The sequence below is a fragment of the Neoarius graeffei genome, chromosome 10, assembly GCF_027579695.1.
Source record: "Neoarius graeffei isolate fNeoGra1 chromosome 10, fNeoGra1.pri, whole genome shotgun sequence".
Lineage (NCBI taxonomy): Eukaryota > Metazoa > Chordata > Actinopteri > Siluriformes > Ariidae > Neoarius > Neoarius graeffei.
The window spans coordinates 27,857,196-27,881,393 of record NC_083578.1 but is presented as its reverse complement, the minus strand read 5'-3'; the positions used below and the strand labels follow the sequence as shown (position 1 = coordinate 27,881,393).

At 43.7% G+C, this 24,198-nt stretch overlaps 1 protein-coding gene across 1 annotated transcript in view; it reads right to left on the bottom strand.

Annotated features, from left to right (window-relative positions):
• The window catches only part of cacna2d3a (calcium channel, voltage-dependent, alpha 2/delta subunit 3a), a 1,043,750-nt gene that overhangs the window by 650,603 nt on the left and 368,949 nt on the right, over positions 1-24,198 (bottom strand). The window contains exon 4 of the mRNA XM_060931674.1: positions 18,664-18,723. Within this exon, the coding sequence (XP_060787657.1) occupies positions 18,664-18,723 (60 nt within the window). The remainder of the gene's footprint in view (positions 1-18,663; positions 18,724-24,198) is intronic.

The window sequence follows — 24,198 nt, the reverse complement described above, 5'->3', positions numbered from 1 at the left end:
AGTTTTAGTGAGAGAGACTGGTGTGAACTCACTGTATTGTAGTGAGTCCCTGAGAGGGCTCTCTCTGCTTAGGAGTTATGTGGCAGAACTTTTGGTCACTGCTGGTAGCTAGCAAAAATATGGTCAGGCTCACCACATTAAAAGCAGAGCTGTTCCTTTCTCCAATGCCCTCTCTCAGCTGGGCTCAGCAAATTTGCATGGGCTCAGGTACATCTGCCAACAGTAACGTGGGAGCAGGATTGTGGTAGCAGTTGCAGTTTCTCAGCAGGTTATCCAGGCAAACTGCCAGATCATTGAGTGGATCAACTGATACCTGGTTGTCCCTCACATGCCAGCTCTGTGAGGATTTTTTTTTTACATGACATTACATGGCATTTAGCAGACGCTCTTATCCAGAGCAACATATAACAAGTGCAAAAGTCAGGTACACAAAGTGCTGAACTTCTAGAAAAGAAAGTTCTAGTTCCAACTGAACAAGTGACAGAATAATACTTAATGTAATATTCTGTTGAAGTACCAATGCTCAGCAAACAGCCAAGGAAGCAAAGCAACCATACAAAAGAACTGACAAAGTACAACTAAATAAAGAAAAATAACACTCCAGACAGTACATAGCCTGGGTTGGTCTTGACTGATACGCAGTTACAGAAGTGGGGAGGGAAGCAGGGGAGAGGTGCAGCCTGAAGAGGTGAGTCTTCATTCTATGCTTGAAGGTGGTCAAGGAGTTGTCAGTTCTGACCCCAATGAGAAGGTCATTCCCCCAACAGGGGGCCAGGACAGACAGCATTCTTGAGTGGGCTGGGCAGGAGAGGATGGGGAAAGTGACCAGTAGTAGCAGAGCATAGGGATCTGGCCGGTGTGTAGGGGCAGATCAGACTCTGGAGGTATGCTGGTCTTAACCCCTTGACAGCCTGGTAAGCTAGCACCAATGTCTTAAATTTGATACGAGCTGCAATAGGTAGCCGGTGCAAGTTGCCAAGCAGAGGGGTGACATGGGAAGAACAAGGGAGGTTGTAGACCAGGCAAGCTGCAGCATTCTGGATGAGCTGCAGGGGTCCACTACGGCTATGGACCACAAACACCTGCACAGAGTGGTGAAGACTGCAGAGAGGATCACCAGAACTCCACTGCCCTCTCTGCAGGGCATCTACTACCGCAGAGTCTACAGGAGAGCTGCCTCCATCCTCAAAGACCCCACCCACCCCCAGCATGGACTGTTCACACTTCTACCCTCAAGCCAGAGGTACAGAAGTGTGAAATGCAGGACTGTCAGATTAAAGAACTCTTTCTTTCCCACTGACATCAGACTCTTGAACAGCTGACAGGAGTCTATAACCATGGACTACCTCCCTGTAAATTGTCCTTGACTGTTTAAATCTGTTTACATTTGTTTGCACAAGTTTGCACACTACTGCCCTTTTTCGCTGCTACATTCTATCATTGCCTTTGTTTTTTGTATTATACTGCCTATTTTGCACTACTTTACCTTTATTTTGTACTATACTGGTGTTTTTTTTTTCTTGCTTTTATTTTGGACTATATTGCCTTTGCTTTGGATTATTTCTTTCACCTATTTATTGTTGTAATTTGGCATTCATGGTGGATGGCAAACTAAGAATTTCATTGTGCAAGAGGACATGTTCCTTACTGTGCATATGACAAACACTTTGAAACTTTAAAACTTGAGATGCTGGAAGGCCAGCAAGGAGAGAGTTGCAGTAGTCCAAGAGGGAGAGGATCAGTGCTTGGACCAGAAGCTGAGCAGAATAGGTGGTGAGGAAAAGGTGGATCCTTCAGATCTACACATCCGGATCACTGCAGCAATGTTCGCTGAGGAGAGTTTGTCATCAAAAACGATCCTTAGATTATTTACACTGGGTGAAGGTGACCTAAAGATGTCCCCCAGGGAGATGACCATGTCCAGGGGTGGAGAGGATGGAACAGGAATGTAGATTACCTCTGTCTTGCCTGGGTTGGGCTTCAGCTGATGGTTGTCCATCCAGCTCTGGATGTCATGCAGGCAAGCCGAGATGCAAGCGGAGATCTGTGTGTCAAAAGGAGGAAAAGAGAGAAACATGTGGGTGTCATCACCATAGCAGTGGTAGGATAGACCATGAGCAGAGAGAATTGGGTTGAGAGACTGGGTGTAGAGGGAGAAGTGGAACAAGGACTGAACCTTGAGGGGCAGTAGTGGGAAGTGGGCATGGTGCTAATACAGTACCAGACTAGGTAAACTGGAAAGAGCAACCGGAAAGGTAGGACTTGAACCAGTCTAGGGCTGTCCCACAGATCCCCAGAGCTAATAAGGATGACAGGAAGATGGGATGACAAACAGTCTCAAGTGCAGCAGAAAGGTCAAGGAGAATCAGGACAGAGGAGAGTGAGGTGGCACATGCTGCATGAAGTGCATCGCTAACGGAGAGAAGCACAGTCTCAGTTGAGTGTCCAACTCTGAAGCCAGACTGGTGAGGGTTCAGGAGGTTGTTCTGAGAGAGATCAATCACCTTTCTGAACAATCCCACAAATTTCTCAAATGAGGCGGTAAGCTTGCCTCCCTTCTCCCAGATGGCAGTCACCCAGCTCAGGGATCTTCCGGTCAGCAGGTTCAAGAACTGAGCAATCTTTGATTGATCTGGAACACCTGACTGCACAGTGAAGTACAGGGACCACTGAAGGAGAAGCCCGCAACTCTAAGCCATCTCACTGGAAAACTTGTGTGGTTGAGGGATGAATGAATACAGGTGTGAAGAATGGTTAAGGGGTTCTTAAAATTCTTAAGATTTCAGAATATGTGTAATCCTCTGTCTGATGGAGAAAAACAGTGTGTGTGTGTGTGTGTGTGTGTGTGTGTGTGTGTGTGTGTGCCCACAGTAACATCCTTATCTGTGTTATGGATTAAACGTTTTGAGAAAGATATCTTTGTTGTGAGAACCCAGAGAGTGAGTGAAAGTATTGTTTTTTGGGCATACAGAGAGAGCACGGCTCAGGCAGAGAGAGTGTCTCAGACAACACCGGTGTATATTCATGAGGTTTCTTTAATACACTCAGTCTATCTCGCTCATGAAGTCTTGGTGCCTGCTTATAATTCTTTATTGAAGGAGAAACAACAACAACAAAAAAAATACTACACAATCTAACAGCTTTAGAGAGCTACAGAAGCTTAGAGTCCATTTCCACACATGTATACTAGTGCATCTCAAAAAATTAGAATACGATGAAAAAGTTCCTTTTTTTCATAATTTAATTCAAAAAGGTAAACTTTCATATATTCTATATTCATTACATGTAAAGTGAAATATTTAAAGCCTTTTTTGTTTTAATTTTAATGATTATGGCTTATAGCTCATGAAAATCAGAAATCCAGTATCTCAAATTATTAGAATATTCCATAAGATCAATCAAAAAAAGGATTTACAATACAGAAATGTCCAACTTCTGAAAAGTATATTCATTTATACACTCAATACTTGGTTGGGGCTCCTTTACCATGAATTACTGTATCAATGCGGTGTGGCATGGAGGTGATCAGCCTATGGCACTGCTGAGGTGTTATTGAAGCCCAGGTTGCTTTGATAGCGGCCTTCAGTGTATCTGTATTTTTGGGTCGGGTGTTTCTCATCTTCCTCTTGACAATACCCCATAGATTCTCTATGGGGTTCAGGTCAGGCAAGTTGGCTGGCCAATCAAACACAGTAATATCATGGTCAGCAAACCAACTGGTAGTAGTTTTGGCACTGTGGGTAGGTGCTAAGTCCTGCTGGAAAAGGAAATCAGCATCTCCAAAAAGCTCGTCAGCAGATGGAAGCATGAAGTGCTCTAAAATCTCCTGGTAGATGGCTGTGTTGACTTTGGACTTGATAAAATACAGTGGACCAACACCAGCAGATGACATGGCACCCCAAATCATCACAGACTGTGGAAACTTCACACTGGGCTTCAAACACCTTGGATTCTGTGCCTCTCCACTCTTCCTCCAGACTCTAGAACCGTGATTTCCAAATTAAATGCAAAATGTACTTTCATCTGAAAAGAGGACTTTGGACCACTGAGCAACAGTCCATTTCTTTCTCTCCTTAGCCCAGATAAGACACTTCTGACATTGCCTCTGGCTCAGGAGTAGCTTGATATTAGGAATGCGAAAGTTGTATCCCCTTTCTTGAAGATGTCTGTTCGTGATGGGTCTTGATACACTGACACCAGCCTCAGTCCACTCCTTGTGAAGCTCTCCCAAGTTCTTGAATCAACTTTTCTTGACAATCCTCTCAAGACTGCGGCCATCCCTGTTGCTTGTGCACCTTTTCCAGCCACCCTTTTCAACAATGACCTTTTGTGGCTTACCCTCCTTGTGGAGGGCATCAGTGATCATCTTCTGGACAACAGTCAAGTCAGCAGTCTTCCTCATGATTGTGGTTGTGTGTACTGAACTAGACCGAGAGATACACTGTGTTCATACTGTTTTACTCAAACTCGAAATGAAATATTCTAATATTTTGAGATGTTTTTTTTTATGTTTTTGTACTGTATGCCATACTGATTAAAATTAAAATAGAAAAATGCTTGAAACATTTTAGTTTATGTGCAATGAGTCTATAATATATAACATTTTCACTTTAACTGATGGAAAATATTGAACTTTTTTCACAATATTCTAATTTTTTGAGATGCACTAGTATATATTTGTCTTTTTTTATATATACCACACACACACACACACACACAGTGAGTGTGTGTGTGTGTGTGTGTGTGTCCACTAATGTATTTTGATTGTATTAAGCCTTATGCATGCTAATGTCAGATGCTGAAGCAGGTGTATGCATGGGTTCACCAGAACATGGAAGTTCAAGAGTGAGAAAATAAAAAAGAAATGGAGGGAGAGAGAGAGAGAGAGAGAGAGAGAGAGAGAGAGAGAGATTGTTAATGTGAAGATACATTCTTTCTCTCTCCCTGTTGAGGTTGCAACATGATGGCAATATTGCAAGTGCATGTGTCTATGTGTTTGGTTCCCCATATTTGTGAAAACAAGCACACAAACATTGATATGAACAGAAAAGCATATTACCTGAGTCTGTTGAAAAATAAAGTAATCCAAATCCTCCAGTTTTTTGCACATGGGACTCAAAAAGTAAATGGTTTCACAATAAGCAAATTATTTCATGTATTTTCAAAAAATTATGAATTTTAGCCAATAAACAATTGGCCAAAAGCACTTTTTTGACGGAACACATTCTTTGTTCATAGAAGCTGATAGTGTAACCCATTCATTTTCAAATCAAAATGTCAGATTTGATTTGCGAAGTTAAGGTTATATGCTTTGAATATAAAAACAACTCAATGAAAACCTAAATTGCAAAAATGTGGAACGATGTCCTACATTTAATGAAACAATTTTGTATATGGCCATTTCACTCCCCCATGTTGTTGCACTCAACATTAAACAGTTATACCACATTTGAAAGTGCCATTTAGCGGCTGATACGTTTGTACAAGTCCATTTGCTGCAGAGGCTTAACTGATTGAAGTGACTAGGCTGTCAGTGAGAGCAGTGTGTGGTTCTCATTTTTAGAATGCTGGCAAAGAGATAAGTAGTTATGGGTAACTAAATATGGTGGTATGGGCTGGAGAGAAAGAAAAACTGTGATGAAAGCAAGTATCACTCTCATTACGAAAGGTAAAGTAGCCCTTAACAAAAAAATATTTTAGATTTCAAAATTAAATTTGTCTAAGTGACACAGCAGCAGACAATCACTTGGAATTGATATTTTAGGTATAAAATATTTTAAGCAAAGGTAATACAGTGATGAATTTAAATTTTACAGCAGTATATACACTCACTGTCCACTTTAAGAGGAGCACCTTGTAAGCTCTTTTTGGATGGAGCTGGCAAACAGACACAGGAGGCAGGTGAAAGAAAAATGCTCTTTTATTGTCTTTAAAAGGAGTGAATGAGGTGGTGTGGGGTGTTAAGCATGCTGGATTGGTGCTCTTGGGTGTGTGGTGCAGGCTAGATGGTGCCAGTAATGGGTGGTGGAGGCAGATGTAAGTGCAGAAGAGTTTATTTACAAAATAGCTAACAAGCATACAGTCCAGAAGACAGAAATCATAAATGGGGATAGGCAAAGATCGAGCAAGGCACAAACAGATTATCAGAGTGTCAGTAATAGCACCGAAAACCTGAGTTTGGAGCAGCCTCCAAACATGGCCGCTCTGGACTACACTTTCCAAGCGCCACAGTGCACCTCATCTCCTAAATATGAAGAAGCGCACCTGTTTCCCATTTCCTCAGTAATCACCTCTCTATATAAGCTCAGCAAACACTCACCCCAATCGCAAGGTAATACAGTTATCCTGGTTCTCACTGATCGCTTCTCCAAGGCACTCAAGCTCATTCCTCTTTCTGACCTACCTACTGCATTCAAAACCGCATAACTCCTATTCACTCATGTCTTCAGATATTATGGTATTCCAGAAGACATCGTTAGTGACCAGGGTCCCCAGTTCATCTCCAGGGTTTCCATAAGCTTAAGTTCAGGGTATCACCCTCAGTCCAATGGCCAGATGGAACATGCAAACCAGAAGGTCAGGTGTTTTCTCCGAATCTTCTGTATGAAGAACCAGAAAGATTGGGTGCAGTTCCTTACTTGGGCAGAATACATCCAGAACTCCCTAAAGCACTCAGCGAACACATTTTCAGTGCATCCTTGGTTATCAGCCACCTCTCTTCCCGTGGGACAACTCCCCAATGCAGATCCTGGCTGTAGCCTCCTGGTTCAAGTGGAGCAAACAGATGTGTGAGGGAGTTCACCAGAGGTTGGAACTGGTAACAAGCAAGTACAAGCAGTACGCAGGTCAACACTGAGAGGAGACTCCTGAATTCTCCCCAGGCAATCGAGTATGGGTGTCTACAAGGAACCTACGAGAATCCAAGTCATGCTGTAAGCTCCAAGCCTGATACAGTGGTCCATTTAAAATTATCTGTAGAATCAATGAAGTCTCTTACAACCTGGAACTCCCACCTCACTGCAGGATGGCACCCACGTTCCATTTGTCATGCCTGAAACCCACCATCCAAGGTCTTCTAGCAACTAACACACCCATTAGAGAACCTCCTCCCTCCGTAGAAACTGAGTGAGACCCGATACACCAGGTGCACATCTCAATTCCTGGCATAGACAAGGACAATTGGAGTGCCTAGTCAACTGGGAGGGATACAATCCAGAGGAACACAGCTGAGTTAATTCAAGGGACAGCCTAGACCCACTCCTCACCCAGGAATTCCACACAGATCACCCCAACAAACCAGCACCAAGAAGAAGAGGTCGTCTCAGAAAGGAAATTGCTCCCAGAGTGAGCACCTTGTGGGGTTCTGTCAATAATAGCACTGAAAACCTGAGTTTGGAGCAGCCTCCAAACATGGCCACTCCGGACTACACTTCCCAATTGCTACAGTGCACCTTATCTCCCGAATACTAGGAAGCGCACCTGTTTCCCATTTCCTCAGTAATCACCACTCTATATAAGCTCAGCAAACACTCACACTAGTTTCAAAGTATCGTTGTGTCTGCATAGCTGATCATACCAAGCCTTATCTTTCAGTTCTGACCTCCTGTGACTTTGACCACTTTTCCCATATTTACTTTGACTCTGTTTTCTTGCCTTCTCTGACATGCCATTTGCTCATTGACCAACCCTAGCCCAACCCCAACTATGTCTTCTGTTTATTGATTTGGCTTTGGTTACCAGTTTGCAATGCGCCTGCTCTCCCCTGCATTTGCATCTAGGGCTGCAACGATTAGTCGTCAGCGTCAACGACATCGACTATAAAATTTCGTCGATGAGAAATTTCATTGTCAACGCGTCGTATTATTTAAGCGGTCGCGTTCAACCGTCTATGATAAGAACACATACAAGAAACTGCAATGCACTGCTGGTAGTGGTGGGGGTAGTAGCGTCTTTCCGTCCTAAGTCATTAGTGTCGCTTACTTCACGCAGCTAACACAGAGATGAGCAATGGCAGAGGCTCCGGCTGCGTGTGAGCAGAATGTCAAAAACTTGAGGCCACGACTGTCTAAAGTCTGGGAGTTTTTTAAAGACAATAAAAACAATAAAGTCCAGTGCACTGTCTGCAATGGAGAGTTGGCCTTCCATGGCAGTACAACAGCGATGCACGAGCATATTAAACGAAAACATCCAGGACTGTTGTCCAAAGTTACAGACGGGTAAGTTAATTGGCAGCTTTTGGTTTACTTTTTGGTAAACGCATCTTTCAGCATAGAGTGTCAAAGTATTTGTAAGCCTTTTCATTAAAGATATTGTAGAACAATGAGTGTGCTTACACGCAGGGACTACTCTGGTTAGAAACGAAATTGGTTTAGCGCGAGTCATTCTGATTGATATCAAATTTGGCGCAAACCGAACATCACCACTCCTCCGTTTATAACCGGACTTCTCCATATATGTCTCGTCTCGATATTGTAAGCTAAATTTAAACTGTCTCCTCGCCTACTAATGTTAACGTTAGCATCAGCTCTGCATGTATGATGAGAGATAAGTAGGTAGATGGACTGTAGTAGATAAATAAGCATTAACATAAATAACTAAATTATCAATATTTTTTTTCTGTTCATTTTACCACTTTAGAAGTTTAAAGCAAAGGCGTGTGGATAACTTTGTTCTACGGAGAGGCATTTGCACCCCCGAAATGGCCGGAATTCTCATTAACAGCGTTCTAAACATGCTGGTCTATGACATGAGGCCAATATCAATGGTGGAAGGCGAGGCTTTCAAGGAAATTATTCATACATTCAATCCTGAGTATGTGTTGCCTTCAAGAACACATTTTACCAAGCTCATGGAGGAAAAGTACGAAACCATTCTCAATCATGTTAAAGATGCTCTCAAATCAGCAAGTGGCAAGATTGCCCTGACAGCTGATGCCTGGACCAGTCTCGCCACCAAAGCATACCTGGGCATTACTTGCCACTATTTAAGTGATGATTGGGTATTCAAAAACTACTGTCTGACAACAATGCCACTTGAGGAACGACACACAGGTGAAAACCTCGCAGAGTGGATTGAGGAGGCTTTGGAAAAGGTTGGACTCTCTCCCTCCAAAATTGTAGGGATTATCCATGACAATGCCCGCAATATTGTGCTAGCTGCAAATATTTTGCATGAACGACATGGGTGGCTGTCAGTTTCATTGTGCAGGCCACACCTTACAGCTGGTGGTCAACCATGCTCTGAAGCAAACACAGATCAGTAATGCACTTGGAGCAGTGAGGGCTCTTGTGGAGCACTTTAAAAAAAGTGAATTGGCTTCAACCAAGCTTAAGCAAAAACAAAATCAGATGGGGACTCCAAACCACCGTCTCATCCAGGACATCTCCACTAGGTGGAACAGCACCTATTACATGATCACCCGTCTGCTTGAACAAAGATGGCCCAAAACTGCCACTTTATCAGATCCAACAGCAACACAGCAAGGTAAAAGGTACCTGGATCTTAAACCTGATCAGTGGACCCTCCTGGAACACCTTGCAAAAGTTCTTGATCCATTTGAATGTGCCACTGTGTTCTTGAGCGGGGAAAGCTACATGACAATCTCTACCCTCCCTCCTCTGTACAGAGGTTTATTGAAGTCCACCAGCATTGCCTATGATGTAGCGCCCGTGCAGGCTTTTCAGACTGCTGCCTCATTGGAGATGACTGAATACTGCTCTGATGTGGTCAGAGTCACAGATGAGCATACAAGCAAGCACATCATTGCAGCTGCACTGGACCCAAGGTTCCGGAAACTGAAATTCCTAACACCACAGGAGAAGTTCAGCGTGCAAAGTAAACTACAAGAGCTGGCTCTACAGATTTCCTTTGAGAAGAACCAAGCCAGCACAGGGGAATCCACACCATCAGATGATCTGCATTCAACATCCAGGTACGAATCAACTCTCGGTTCACTTCTTGGGTGCGATTCAAATGGTGATGATCATGAGACCGATCAGCAGGCATCACATGAACAACTAGTCAGCAATGAAGTAAGTTTTTTTTCTGATTTATTTATTTATTTATTTATTTAGGCGAACCTAAAATGAATTTCAGATGCTAATTTTCATCATGTGTCTATAACAGGTGCTGATGTACTTTGCTGAGCCACCAATCTTGAAGAAAGAGTGTCCCCTGTCCTGGTGGAAGCTCAATGAGACCAAGTACCCCACACTGGCAATTTTAGCCAAGTCATTCTTATGCATTCCAGCTACCTCCACACCATCAGAACGGCTGTTCTCTGTAGCTGGGAACATTGTCTCTAAGAAGAGAGCTAGTCTCGACCCAGATCATGTGGACATGCTGACATTTATGCACTGCAATAAGCAATAAGTTTAAATCTTTTTCTACTTTGTGTTTACATATGGCCTTATTTGACCACTTTACGTCACTTTAAGACACAACAATGTTACTTACCTCAGTTTTTCAATTTTCTTAAAAATGTAAATGGCCAGTTTGGTTTCTCAAGTTACTGGATATTTACATTGTTTCAGTGTTTACGTTGTGTCCTATTGCGTCCTGTTGCAAGGACACCCCCTTTTATTACTTGATAGGCCCTTGCACTTTATTTTCAGTGGAATGACTAATATACATTTTATTTGAGCCATACACCTGCATTTATTAAAATCAGCATAAGCTGTTAAGCTTGAAGTTTTTTGGTGCTGTTGTCATTTTTTTCCATTTATTTACTAAGAGACCTTATGTTGGTGGATACAGGTTGGAGCAAGTGATGTTGGGGCAGAAATAATCGCGACTAATCGCGACTGAATCTATTGATTAGTCGACTACTAAAATAATTGGTAGTTGCAGCCCTATTTGCATCCGTAAGTGCCTGCACCCTGACAAAGAGGCAGAGACAAAAGCAGAATCAAAATACAAACAATAGTCGAAAAACCAGCAAGGCAATCTAAACACATGGTTTGATAATGGTCAAGAGAGAATGCAATACTTTGCAGTGTGTGTGAATTCTCAGCGTCCTTTTATGTGCATTTTGTGTTTTAATCCAGGACAGGTGCATGTAATTAGTCTTTGAGGCATGCACAGTGTGCTCCATGCGCAAGCTCAAGTGAGCGGAAGCATGACAGAACCCCCCAAAGAGCTCCCTCTGGGAGCTAAAATCATCCTTGGACAGTCCTGGGGATGAGGATGCCATGCCATTGGAGCTCCACACTGGCTCAGGAGGAACCTGGCACCAGAACATGGTCCTGGGCCAAGGTTTGGGTTCTGGTCAGGCCTTAAGTGGGGGTGAGGACACAGACAGAGGCCTGGGTTCCAGTCAAGACATGGACATGGGCCCCAGACAGGACATGGGCTCTGGCTCTGGACAGGACACAGGTTCTGGACAGGATAAGCACACAGGCTCTGGACAGGACTTGGACACAAGCTCAGACCTGGGCTTGGGCATTGGCACGTGTATGGATATGGACTCAGATCTGGACTCTACAGCAGGTCTGGCCTTCACTTCAGTGATGGTCTCTTCCTCGGTGAAGCACAGCAGTGGATCAGCAACGTCCCTGAAGCCTGGTGGTGGGGCGAAGAGCTGATCTGTGCTGAAGCTGGCCAACGGGACGACAATGTCTTCGAAGCCTAGTGGTGGGGTGACGAGCTTGTCCGTGCTGAAGCCAGGCAGTGGAGTGAAAAGCTCATCTAAGCTGAAATCTGGAGCTGAGGCCACCCTGTCATCCCCTGGCACTGGAAGTGGAGCAGAGGCCACCCTGTCAGCCATTGGTGTTGGCAGTGGAGCAGAGGCCGCACTGTCAGCCACAGGTGCCAGATCTGGAGGTGGCAGTGAAGTAGAGGCCACCCTGTCAGCCTCTGATGCCAGCTCTGGCACTGGTAGTAGAGCAAAGGTTGTCCTGTCAGCCTCTGGCACCAACTCTGGAGCTGGTAGTGGAGCAGAGGCTGCCCTGTTGGTTTCTGGCACTGGTGCTGGCTCTGGAGCAGAGACCTCCTCTGCGTTGGCCTCTGGAGCTGGTTCTGGAGCAGAGATCTCCTCATCTGCCATTGTTGGCCTCTGGAGGGAGCGCTGGAGCAAAGGCCTCCTTGTCTGCTGCTGCACTGCCCTCTGGAGGGAGCTCTGGAGTGAAGGCTTCCTCGTCTGCTGCTGCTTCAGCCTCTGGAGTCTTAGCCCCCCCCCCAAAAAAAAAAAACAACTATGGGGGCTCTCCTTCCTGGAAGTCTGGAACCAGGCCCTGAGTTCCTCAGTGAATACCTGGGAACTCTGGAGGCATGGGTGCCACATTTTCACCAAGTCTTTGGCCTATCAGTGTGCTGGTCTGGTGAGCCAATAAATCATGCAGAAGACCCACAATGTCTCAGAAGATTTGGGCTCTACTAGGCTTTAATTAAAAAAAAACTGCATTGAAGCATTAATCCATTAGGTGGGTAATCCATTCCATCATAGGGTGCTGGTATGTTCAACTCTACTTGCTGCAGAAAAATTTAAAATACAGACTGAGGCATGGAAACCTGGGCATGGTGTTGAGCAGCATGCTTTCTCTCGTCTGTTTTTTTAGGTGACGATGTTTTCATTCAAAAGAATTTTGAAGGGGTGGTTGAAAAAGTTAAAGGTCGTCTGGAGAAATGGAAATTTATTTTTAGTATTACTTCCTACAGGGGGTGTGTTCTTATTATTAACAACCTGGTTGCATCCTCTCTCTGGCATCGGCTGGCTTGTGTGGACCCCCCATCAAACCTGCTGGCGAAGATTCAGTCAATCCTGGTTGATTTTTTCTGGGACAGTCTACACTGGGTACCACAGAGTGTTTTATATCTGTCCAAGGAGGATGGTGGACATGGACTTATTCATTTACAGAGCCGAACTGCTGCTTTTCGTTTGCAATTTGTACAGCATCTTCTCACAGGATCAGTGGACTCAAGCTGGAAAGCTGCAGCTTGCTGTATTTTACAAAATTTTGAAGGGCTGGGGTTGGATAGACCTTTGTTTTGGTTGAATCTAAATAGAATGAATCTCAATTCATTTCCTGTTTTTTATAAGAATCTGTTTAAAGTCTGGTCTTTCTTTATATCACAACACACACGAATGGCAAGGTCATTATTCTGGTTGTTGAAAGAGCTTCTGATTTATGGTTCTGTGCTTGATGTGAGTCAAGAAATGTCCCTGGTACCTACTTCTAAGTTCATCAGCTCTGGAGTTACAACCCTTGGGGACTTAGTAGAGTTTGTTGGTCCTGATTTGAATAATAGCTGTACATTAGCGCATCACTTAGGTGTGAGGTCCATTCGGACAGTTGATCAGCTACTTGGGAAATGGCAGTCTCTCCTAACTGGGAAGGAGATGCAAATGCTAGGAGATTATTTTCTGGGGGGAGTGTAGTCCTGACTGCCAAGACCCCTTTCCCAGACTTACTCTGCTCCCAGATTTATCAGGGTGTACAGGTTTCTACCTACATACTGATAGTTTAGTTTTTCTGGGCCCTATAGCTGCAACTGGTAAATCATTGTATAAACTGTGTGTTCTATCTCTAAATAAAAGGTCTCTGGACAAGAGGGTGGATACACCCTGGCACGAGGTTTTGCAGGTTGAAAATAATGTCAAACCACAATGGTGAGCTCTGTACAAGTCACCACTAACTAAAAAAGCTGGGTATTTACAATGGCGTATTCTGCATGGTGCAATAGCAGTGAATGCTTTCATTTCTGTATTGAATCCAGGTGTGGATCAAGGGTGCCCTTTTTGTTCTTTAAGGGGGACTGTATTCCATGCTTTTATGCACTGTCAGAGGTTAAGACCTCTATTTGCTATATTGCAGACACTTTTCTTTAAGTTCAATGAAAGTTTTTCTTTGGAGATTTTCATTTTTGGTTTTAAATATTTACAAAAGTATCGCTTCAAATGTCAGCTCTTAAACTTTCTGCTTGGGCAAGCAAAGATGGCAATATATGTTAGTCGTAAAAGGAAAGTTGAACAGGATTTAAATGTTGATCTCTTCATGGTGTTTTCTACTCTTGTAAGATGTATTTTGATTGATTGTTATTTTTATAAATCTATGAAGATGCTTGATGCATTTGAGGAAAGATGGTGCTACAGTACAACAACGTGATGTGTGCTGTTGAAAACGACAAGCCACAGATTGCACATTTTTAAAAAAAAATAGACTTTTAACTTTTTTCCTTTTTTCTTTTACATTTTGAATATAGTTCCAAGTTGATCTTGATGTTTTTTTAAGATTGTAATAAAAGAATCTTGAAAATTCAAAATTCTCTCTCTCTCTCTCTCTCTTTTTAACTCCCTCTGTCGCACTACACCCCTCAACATTGGGATTTCAGGAGTAGCTAATGGTTTAATAGAAGTTTGGGTTTAAGGCCTATCTGGGACTAGTTTTTAAGCTACAGATCCTTTGTCTCTCTCCCTCGTGCGCTCTCCTTGTTGCCCATCCCCTTTTATTCGGAGCCTAGCACAAAGGCTCGCGCACTACATTTTAGATACCATGCCTATCTCTTGCCCACGCGCCGCGTGCACCACCTCGCTCCTTCACTCCCCTCCTCCTTGTCGTGCGCCTGCGCACGCTCTCTCTCTCCCTAGCTCCTCCTCATCTCATTAGTGTGCAGCTGCGCACACGCACTCTCTCTCACACACACACACACACACACACACACACACACACACACACACACACACACACTCTCACACAGACACACATGAACACGTGATTTCCCTCTCACATTTTAACATTTACTCGTCCCTACATTGTAACACTTGCATATAGCCCATTACTTCTGATCACCATTAGTGCCTTAGTTATCATCATATTCACTGCTGATTTCTCATCCTGTTTACTGCTGGTTATTATTTTACTTACTACTGACTATTGCTTTAGACACTACTGATTATTACTTGTATATATTGTACCACCATTTATATTGAATTATTCCTTGGCTGCTATTGTTGCTGTATCTGATCAGTATTAGTTTGCTAATTCGTGTCAGCTATTTCAATAAATGGTACCATTGGAGTAAACTGTGTCCTGTCTATTGCTACAACATTCACTGAGTGCCAACCTCTGCCAAACAAGTATTCTAATTGCCTTCGCCCATTTGGTTGTTATATGAATGTTACAGATCTAGAGTAAACGTATTACATTAGAGCTACAATACTCACTAAAACTATAGCAACATCACCACTAAGTTATTCCACTGATTTTAATAGTTTAGCCATAAACTATTTGACACTTGAATTAATGATTAATGAATTTATGAGACTGATCCCTTTTTACATGAGACTGATTCAATAAGTCTGTTGCACCTACAATAGAATATGAGAAGCATGAACATGACAAAAAGCAAGAAGCATAAACATGAGGGAAAATACAAAACACTACATGGGTTAATCTTAAGACAGGCTTGACAAAGACAAACAAAAACCAGAACTTAAATAGTATGAATAAGGTGCTCAAAGATGGTTCACGTGTATGTGATCATTCCCAAACACAGTGCATTATGGGGAGTGTAGTACAGAAGTACTTTCAGCACCAGATCCCCCCAATACAGCGTAGTTCCCAACACACCCACCTTGGCCATGAGTGGGTCCAAGGCCACTGGTCAGTGCAGCCCCCACAGTGACAGCAGAGGTGGAAGTGGTCTTTTCCATGTAGCTGGGGGATGGCATGACCTCTGAGGTGGAATGCGACAGGGATAGCTTTTGATGGCTTGAACCTTGGACTCCTGTGGCTTCAGAAGACCTTGGCCAATGTGGTAGCCAAGGTACTCTGTCTCCATGAGCCCCAGATGACATCTGTGGGGGTGGGTAGCCAACCCAGCCCTGTAGGGTTCACCCAGCACCTCCTTGAGGTGGTGTAGGTGGACCTGCCAGGTGATGGAGTGAATGAGTACATAGTCTATGTAGGTGGTGGCAGATTGGCAGTGGGGCCATAAGACGACATCCATAAACTGCTGGAAGGTCGCGGGGGCCGCGTGGAAGGCAAAGGAGAGAACCCTGTACTGCCAGTGGCCACTGGTGCTTCCAAAAGCAGTCTTAAGCCAGGCCTCAGGTGTAACTAAAACCAGCCAATAGCCCTTTGTCAGGTCCAGTGTGGAAATGGACTGGGCTCTCCCCAATCTTCTGACAAGGTCATCCACTCATGGCAGGGTGTAACCATTGAAGATGGTATTCAGTTTTCAAAGTAATTTCAGAGCCATAAACTTTCATCAGGCTTGGGTACTAAAATGACTGGGCTGGACCAACCAGGGGCTGGTGGACTCATCTATGACTCCATCTTTGAGCTTCCTTGTCACTTCCTCTTAAATAGCTTGTTGACAGGCCTCCAGGATCTGGTAGTGTGATATGCGGATGATAGTGCCTAAGGGGTCTTTATTTTATGTTATACCAGATTTGTCTGCCTGGACATTGCTGAGAACACATCCTTGAACTGGTCTTTCAACTCCTGGATGTCTTGTTGCTAGTTGGGAGTTAGGTCTTCCTTGTTATGCACCCCCTACCTAGACTGACTGACCGGGGACATGGGGGGGGGGGGGGGGGGGACATGTCAGAACATGCTGTGAGGGCAGGCTAAGGTTCTATGCATGACTTTGAAAACTTGTTATGGTACAGCTGTGAAGGAGTATATTTACCTGGCTGTATCAGGCAGTAGTTGCCTGGGCCTGCTCTTTTGGCTACAGTGTAGGAGCCTTGCCAATGTGCCAGGAACTTGCAGTTAGCAGTGGGGAGGAGCAGGAGAATGCAATCTCCTGGTTTGAACTCCCTGGGTCCATTAGGGCGGTTGTATGTGCATTGCTGCTCAGCCACTTGCAGGTGCTCCTTTACAGTGGGCATGACTTTGTCAACCTGAACCTGCATGTCTTAGACATACTCAACCATTGATCTGAAGGGTGATGGCTGCTCCCCTCAGGGCCAAACACACCCACCCTGGTCAAAAGTGGGTCCCAGGCCACTGGTCAGTGTACCACCCACAGTGACAGCAGCAGTGGAAGTGGTCTTCACTGCATAGCTGGGGGATGGCATGACCTCTGAGGCAGAGCATGAGATCAGAGTGACAGCCACAGCAGAGCTCAAGGGGGAACAAACCCCAAGGTGGAGCCCAAGTGGGGAGCGACATCATCCATGAAGCCAGAGGGGGGAGCAAAGCTCTCCGTGGAGTCGGGGGGGCATCAGCAGCAAGGCCAGAGGGGGGAGTGAAGCTCACTGTGAAGCACAAGGGGGAGCAATATCAGTGGTGAGGCCACAAGGGGAAGCAACACTCACCACAACACACAAGGGGAGTGACATCAACCGCGTGGCAAGAGGGAAGTGTAACATGCTCAGCAAGGCAAGAGGGAGGAGTGACTTCCGAAGGGGAGCAGAGAGACGGAGTGATGTCCAGGGTGGAGAAGGGAGATGGAGCAGCATCCAAGGCACAGGAAGAAGATGGTGTGACATTCAAAGCCAGGCAGGGAGGGTTTAGCAAAGTCCAGGGTGGAGCACAGCAACAGAGTTGTGCCCATGGCAAAGCCACACACCATAATGGCATCCGCTGTAGAGCAGGGAGGGTGGGTGATCACCTTCGTGAATTGTGGGCTCTCTCCATGAGTTCTATAAAGGAGAGCCAATTGAGGAATTGCCTCTTTCTCACTACCATCCATTCCAGCTCTCGCTGCCTGGCTTCCTGGACTAGGATCTTGAAGAATTTTGCTGCATCCATCTTTGGGTTAAGCCTTCTGTCAGGTTGGTAGGGTAGATGGAAGTGCAGAATTCCTTTTATTTGATGAAGTGCAGACAATCAACAGAATATGAGAAACATGAAAAAAACAAAAAACAAGAAACGTAAACATGAGCAAAACACAAAACAATACATGGGTTAACCTTAATAGTGGCTTGACAAAGACACAAACAAAAACTAGAACTTAAATTGTGTGACAAAGATGGTCAAACAAGGTGCAGATGTGCGTGATGAGAAATGAAGTTGGTGCATTATAGGAAACATAGTCTAGAAGCGCTTTAGGCATGGGGAGTGTCGTTTGGAAGCACTTCTGGTGCTAACATAAGTGCAAAAACAAAAAACATTCAGTGAATGGAAGTGCTGTGGGTAGAAACACCTTGTTGATCAGAGGAAAAAGGCCAGATTTGTTCGAGCTGACAGGAAGGTCATATTAACTCAAATAATCACTCTTTACAACCATAGTCACCAGAAAAGCATCTCAGCATGCACAAAACATCGAAGACCACATTGGGTTCCACTCCTGTCGGCCAAGAACAGAAATATAAGATTATCATGGGCACTGACTTAATGAAACAGGACAGTTGAAGATTAGAAGAAAAAAAAAATCAACTGGACTTTTACCAGTTTTCAAGTGTCCAGTTTTGATGAGTTTGTACCCATGATGGTACACAGAAGACTTCAGAGGATTGAGTAATTTAATGCATATGGTGGTTTAATCTAATTTGATAAGGTTGATAATCAGTTGATAATCTAAGTTGACTTATAAGTACTGGCCTCTGTTCTGGTCAGAATGACAAACTATGTCCTGACTAGGAGGACAGACAGTTAGAGTGTTTAATCATGAACACGGATTTTAAACCTCATCTAAAATTCCAAAGCCAGACATTGACTGACAGTATCTGCTTTTGAATTAATGACCTTGCTGTGGTAAAGTAGAACTGGTTCTCACCTGCAGGTTGGGGTCTTCCTCATGCTGCAGGTGGGCCTCTTCTGCTGCTTCTACCAAACGCTGGAGAGGCAGAGAGAGAGAGAGAGAGAGAGAGAGAAGGCAAGAGCATATGATAAATCACACAACTGCCAAAGATTTATGATTCATTGCACGCACATTGCACAAGGAAGATTTGATATATTGCACAGTTCCAGTGATTGTAAACAAAGCTTTTAAGCAATATGCTTCAAGCAGAAATTTACTCTCTTAACAAGCTACATAATTACAACATAATGAATATATGCATGATTATCTTAACTAGACATGACATGTAGTGCTTCTTTACAACAACCCCAATTCCATAAATGTGGGACACCGTGTAAAATGAAAGTAAAAACCAGAATATGATGATTTATGATATATGATGATATACGAGTCAGAGAATCTGCAGAAATCTCTGTATGCAAGAGACAAGGTTGAAAACTGACATTGGATGTCTGTGATCTTCAGGCCCTCAGCCGAAAATGTATTAGAAGCAGACACGTGTCTGTTGTGGAAATCACTGTATGGGCTCAGGAACACTTCAGAAATCCATCATCTGTGAAAACAGTTCATTGCTGCATCTACAAATGCCACGTGTTGCTGACATCAAATTCAAAATGAGCATATATTTTCCAAAAAACAACAAAATTTCTCAGTTTCAACATTTGATATGTTGTCTTTGTACTATTTTCAGTGAAATGTAGGGTTTCCAAGATTTTCAAATCATCATATTCTGTTTTTTATTTATATTTTACATAGTCAGGGCTCTACAGTGCGCACATTTCATTCGCATTTGCAAGCGAATTTTTCGGCATGAGAACGACAAAAAAAAAAAAACACGTGCATTCGTGCGAGGGCTTCTTGCGGCCGACAATTTAGGAAAGCACTGAGCACAGACGCGACGAGTTTAACATTCTAAAATGTATCAAACGTTAAACTGCAAAGTATGTAAATCCAGCGCTGGATAGCCTACCTAATATAATTTTTTACACTAGAGACAAGAAAATTACATCAATGTGTTCAGGAGAGCCTTGTGGCGCTCAATGTGAAAGAATTTTGTGAATATCTCCTTCCGTTTTCGTGTAAATCCCCATTATTTGGAGGGAGCACTCTGAGAAAATCCTTCACTTTCTGTGTGACACTCTGTCTCTGCGCGCGGGTGGGGGAGGGGATGCTCGCTCTCACACACACACACACAGGAGGGAGGGGCTGCTCCCTCTCATACCCCTTTTCCACCAAATCAGTTCCAGGGCTGGTTCGGGGCCAGTGCTGGTGCTGGTTCACAACTCGTTCAACTTGCGAGCCAGCTGAGAACCAGTTTGCTTTTCCATAGCTCGCGGTGCTAAGGGAAGCCATGTCATTACGTCACTGTATACGTCAGTTACGTCACTACGTTTGCATAAACCTTGGCGCGAATATCGAAGCAAAAACAACACGGAAGAAGCAGCAGCAGCAACAACAACAACAACAATAATAATAATGGATGACTTCGCGTTTGTACAGCTGCTGCTTCTTGTCGCTTAAAAATGGTGATCTTTCACGGTCTTGTTATTGTTGTTGGTCTTAACAACCCCCCCCCCCGCTGATGTAAGCGGTTCTTTCCTCTGGCCCAGCAGAGAGTTGGTGCTAGCCTGGAACCGTTTTTTTTCTGGCCCCAGAGCCAGTTCTTTGTCAGTGGAAACAGAAAACCCAGTTCCAAACTAAGCACTGGCCCCGAACCGGCCCTGGAACTGCTTTGGTGGAAAAAGGGCATCAGAGAGACACATGTTTGTAGCATCATGGCAGTGTAACGAGTAACGGCCTGTATTGTTGTGTGTGTGTTCAGTGTTGTGTGTGTGTGTGTGCGTGTGTGTGTGTGCGTGTGTGAGTTCTGCCTGAGCCTTGCTCCCTGTCTGTAGTTGCGTGCATTGCCTCTGTCTTGCACTGCGGTGGTTCCCACGGTAGCCGGGGGGGGGAGTGAAAAAGTTACATTTTTTTTGCCGTTCTGCCATGCTAGTGCGTTTTACCGGGACATGAGATTTCAGCATTTTTATTCTTCTCGGTCTGTAGCTTGAATAAGTTTAGGCTACTGAATAACACTTTCAGTTAAAGTTGAGTCTGGTGCTTTTGTGCTGACGCTATAATAGCCTACTATCACAATAAATATCCCCCGTAACATTTCCCGTTTTCTACTCATCTTTCTGTGATTGCCCCTCTTTCCCATGGTTGTATGTTGTGGGTGTGGCATTAGGTGGGAAAAGTGCTTTTTAGGGATTCATCAGATCATTCAACTGAGAGATAACTGAGAGCTGGTGCGGACCGAGCTGAGAAATATAATCGCTATGCAGAGAATAATGGCATTTTTTAAAAGCAATGATGGTGGAAACAATTATAAAAGAACGGACGAGGAAGAAAGTGTAGTGAAGAAAGCTAGAACGATGGGGGAAGGTGCGGGAAAATTATATAATGAGATAGAAAGCACACACCCCAGTGCAAACATTTAGATGGGAACATACAACACAGCAGAAAAACAAATAATATACAGTATATACAAATGGTGCATGTCACAACACAGCAGAAAAACAAAGAATATATATACAACTGGGCGTGTTGAGTTGCAGATGTTAATTGCACATTAGTTATAGAAACTCAGTTCAGCTACAAAACTCAGGATATTGCACTGTATTTGGTATTGCATTGTATTGGGTATGGATGTAAAAGTGTAGAAATATAAATATAAAATATACAAAAGCTATAAAAACTAAAAAGTTGCTCTGTGAGGTTGCACTGTAATAAGTATTGCACTGTATCAGGTAAGTGTGAGAATATTGTCCTTTTAGGTCCTTGTTGGTGCATTGTTGCACCTGCCAGAAGTGGCATCAGTCAGTGCATGTAATTAGCCTTTTTCACATTACGTCACTTGCAGAAGAACCTCACATCCGTTTTCAGCCTTTTGAATGGAAGAATAGGCGGCATGCTAATCTGCTGGCTAACAAGTAGCAACCATAGAAAGTCAGTAAACTTCCTTTCCAAAACAAGGCAGATAGGTGACTGGAATGGTCGCTAACAATGCGTAATGATAAACAACAATGCGCAATATTATTATCAATCTTATCTGTGAATGACAGTTTTGTTAACATATGTTGCCGCCGTATACCTCTTCTTCCATTCAAAAGGCTGAAAACAGATATGAGTTCCCCTGCAAGTGATGTAATGTGAAAAAGGCTAATTGTTCAAGGTGGTTATGGCCTGTGGGGAAAAAACTGTTTTTGAGTCTGTTGGTCCTTGCTTTGATGCACCTGTAACGCCTGCCTGAGGTAAGCAAGTCAAAGAACTCAAAGCCAGGGTGGGAGCTGTCCTTGATGATGTTGTTAGCTCTGCTGAGCTCTGCTCTCTGTTTAGCTACTGTTTGTTCATTCATTCAGTTGTTCATTATTCATTTGTTTGTTCATTCATTCATTCGTTCAGTCATTCATTCTCAATTGAATTTTGCGTTTTATGTGTTGGTGTGTCTAAGGTTTGCGCTGCAATAAACCTGTAAAATGAAAACCTACTTGTGCTTGTGCCCCCATTTTTTTCCCTGTGCTCCTAAAATTTTTAACTTAGGAGCACGTGTGCTCCTGAAAAAAAAAAGTTAGTATACAGCCCTGTACATAGTGTCCCAAATTTATGGAATTGGGGTTGTAGCTTTTAATTTGCTTGGAAATGACTTTGCAAATGTATACTAGGGGTCTAAATACTAGGAAATACTGGGAAACACTGAAAAAACAGCATCAGAAATGGCAGCATTGTCTGTATGGACTGCAAATTCAGACTCTGACAGTTCCTCAACCTCAGCTACATCATTTAAGTTTATAACTGGTCTCAAATAGAGATGAGGGCAGGACTGTACTTGCATACATCCATACATCCATTATCTGTAATCGTTCATCCTGTTCAGGGTCACGGGAAAGCTGGAGCCTATCCCAGCTGACTATGGACAAGTCACCAGGTCATTGCAGGGCTGACATATGGAGACAAACAACCATTCACACTCCCATTCACGTCTACAGACAATTTAGAGCCACCAATTAGCCTAACCTGCATGTCTTTGGATTGTGAGGGAAACCGGAGCACCCAGAGGAAACCCACACAGACATGGGGAGAACATGCAAACTCCACACAGAAAGGCCCCCGTCGGCCGCTGGGCTCGAACCCTTCTTGCTGTGAGGTGACAGTGCTAACCACTACACCACTGTGCTGCTCCACCCGCATACAATATTTTGTAAAGAATATTGTTTAGATTTTCATGAAAAAAAGCAAACCACTTCAGAAAAAAACACACCACTGTTAACCTAATCAGGCAGTTACTAAAAATGAATAAATGATTGTTGTAAATGCTTTCTATGTAAATTAATGCAGTCATGGTTTCTCCCAATAGCATCACATCTGACCTCTCACTTGTAAAAACCTCCCACCTGCCTTCTTTCAACTATTTTCTCCCATATTTGGTCACCTGTCAATGTTCACCCACCAGAAGCTCTCCCCATCATACAAGAGCTACAGGAAGGGTAAAGGCCAATACATGCTTCCTATGAGACATGTTAAACCAGCCACCATCAGCCACAGAGTGAAGAAAGTACTGTCTGCCCTCTTCCACATACACGAGCTCACAGACATCCATGTTTGATTAATGTCACTGTGCTATGGATGGCTATGGCAATAAAACTTGATCTCCTGAAGATAGGTCAAATACTTTCTTTTATGCCACTCAGAAGCCATCCCCCAAACACATCTTTTACTTTTAATGTGTTCTATGGTATCCCAGTCCCAATGCATACCTCTAGTCCCAAACATCCATCCATCTATTATCTGTAGCTGCTTATCCTGTCCTACAGAGTTGGAGGCAAGCTGGAGCCTATCCCAGCTGACTATGGGTGAGAGGCGGAGTACACCCTGGACAAGTCTCCAGGTTATCGCAGGGCTGACACAGAGACAAACAACCATTCACACTCACATTCACACCTACGGTCAATTTAGAGCCACCAATTAACCTAACCTGCATGTCTTTGGACTGTGGGGGAAACCGGAGCACCCAGTGGAAACCCACGCAGACACAGGGAGAACATGCAAAATCCACACAAAAAGGTGGAACCCAGTACCTTCTTGCTGTGAGGTGACAGTGCTAACCACTACACCACCGTGCCACCCTAGTCCCACCCAACAACCCTAAAAAAATTTTATGTGTTTAGAATACATTATCTGTTTGTTTCTGGATAATATATCATATTATAAATAAATATGTATACTGTATACCAACATGAACACTCGAGTATATGTCTAGTTAGTGTTCTTACTACTAGACTGTCTAAGAGTTTACATTCCTTTCTCTCATAAATACAGACCTTTCTTAGTTGATATTGAATAATATGTGTTTAGATGAATAACTGAATACTTAACCAGGAATTTAACGGGGGGGCACGGTGGTGTAGTGGTTAGCACTGTCGCCTCACAGCAAAAAGGTCCTGAGTTTGAGCCCAGCAGCCGGCGAGGGCC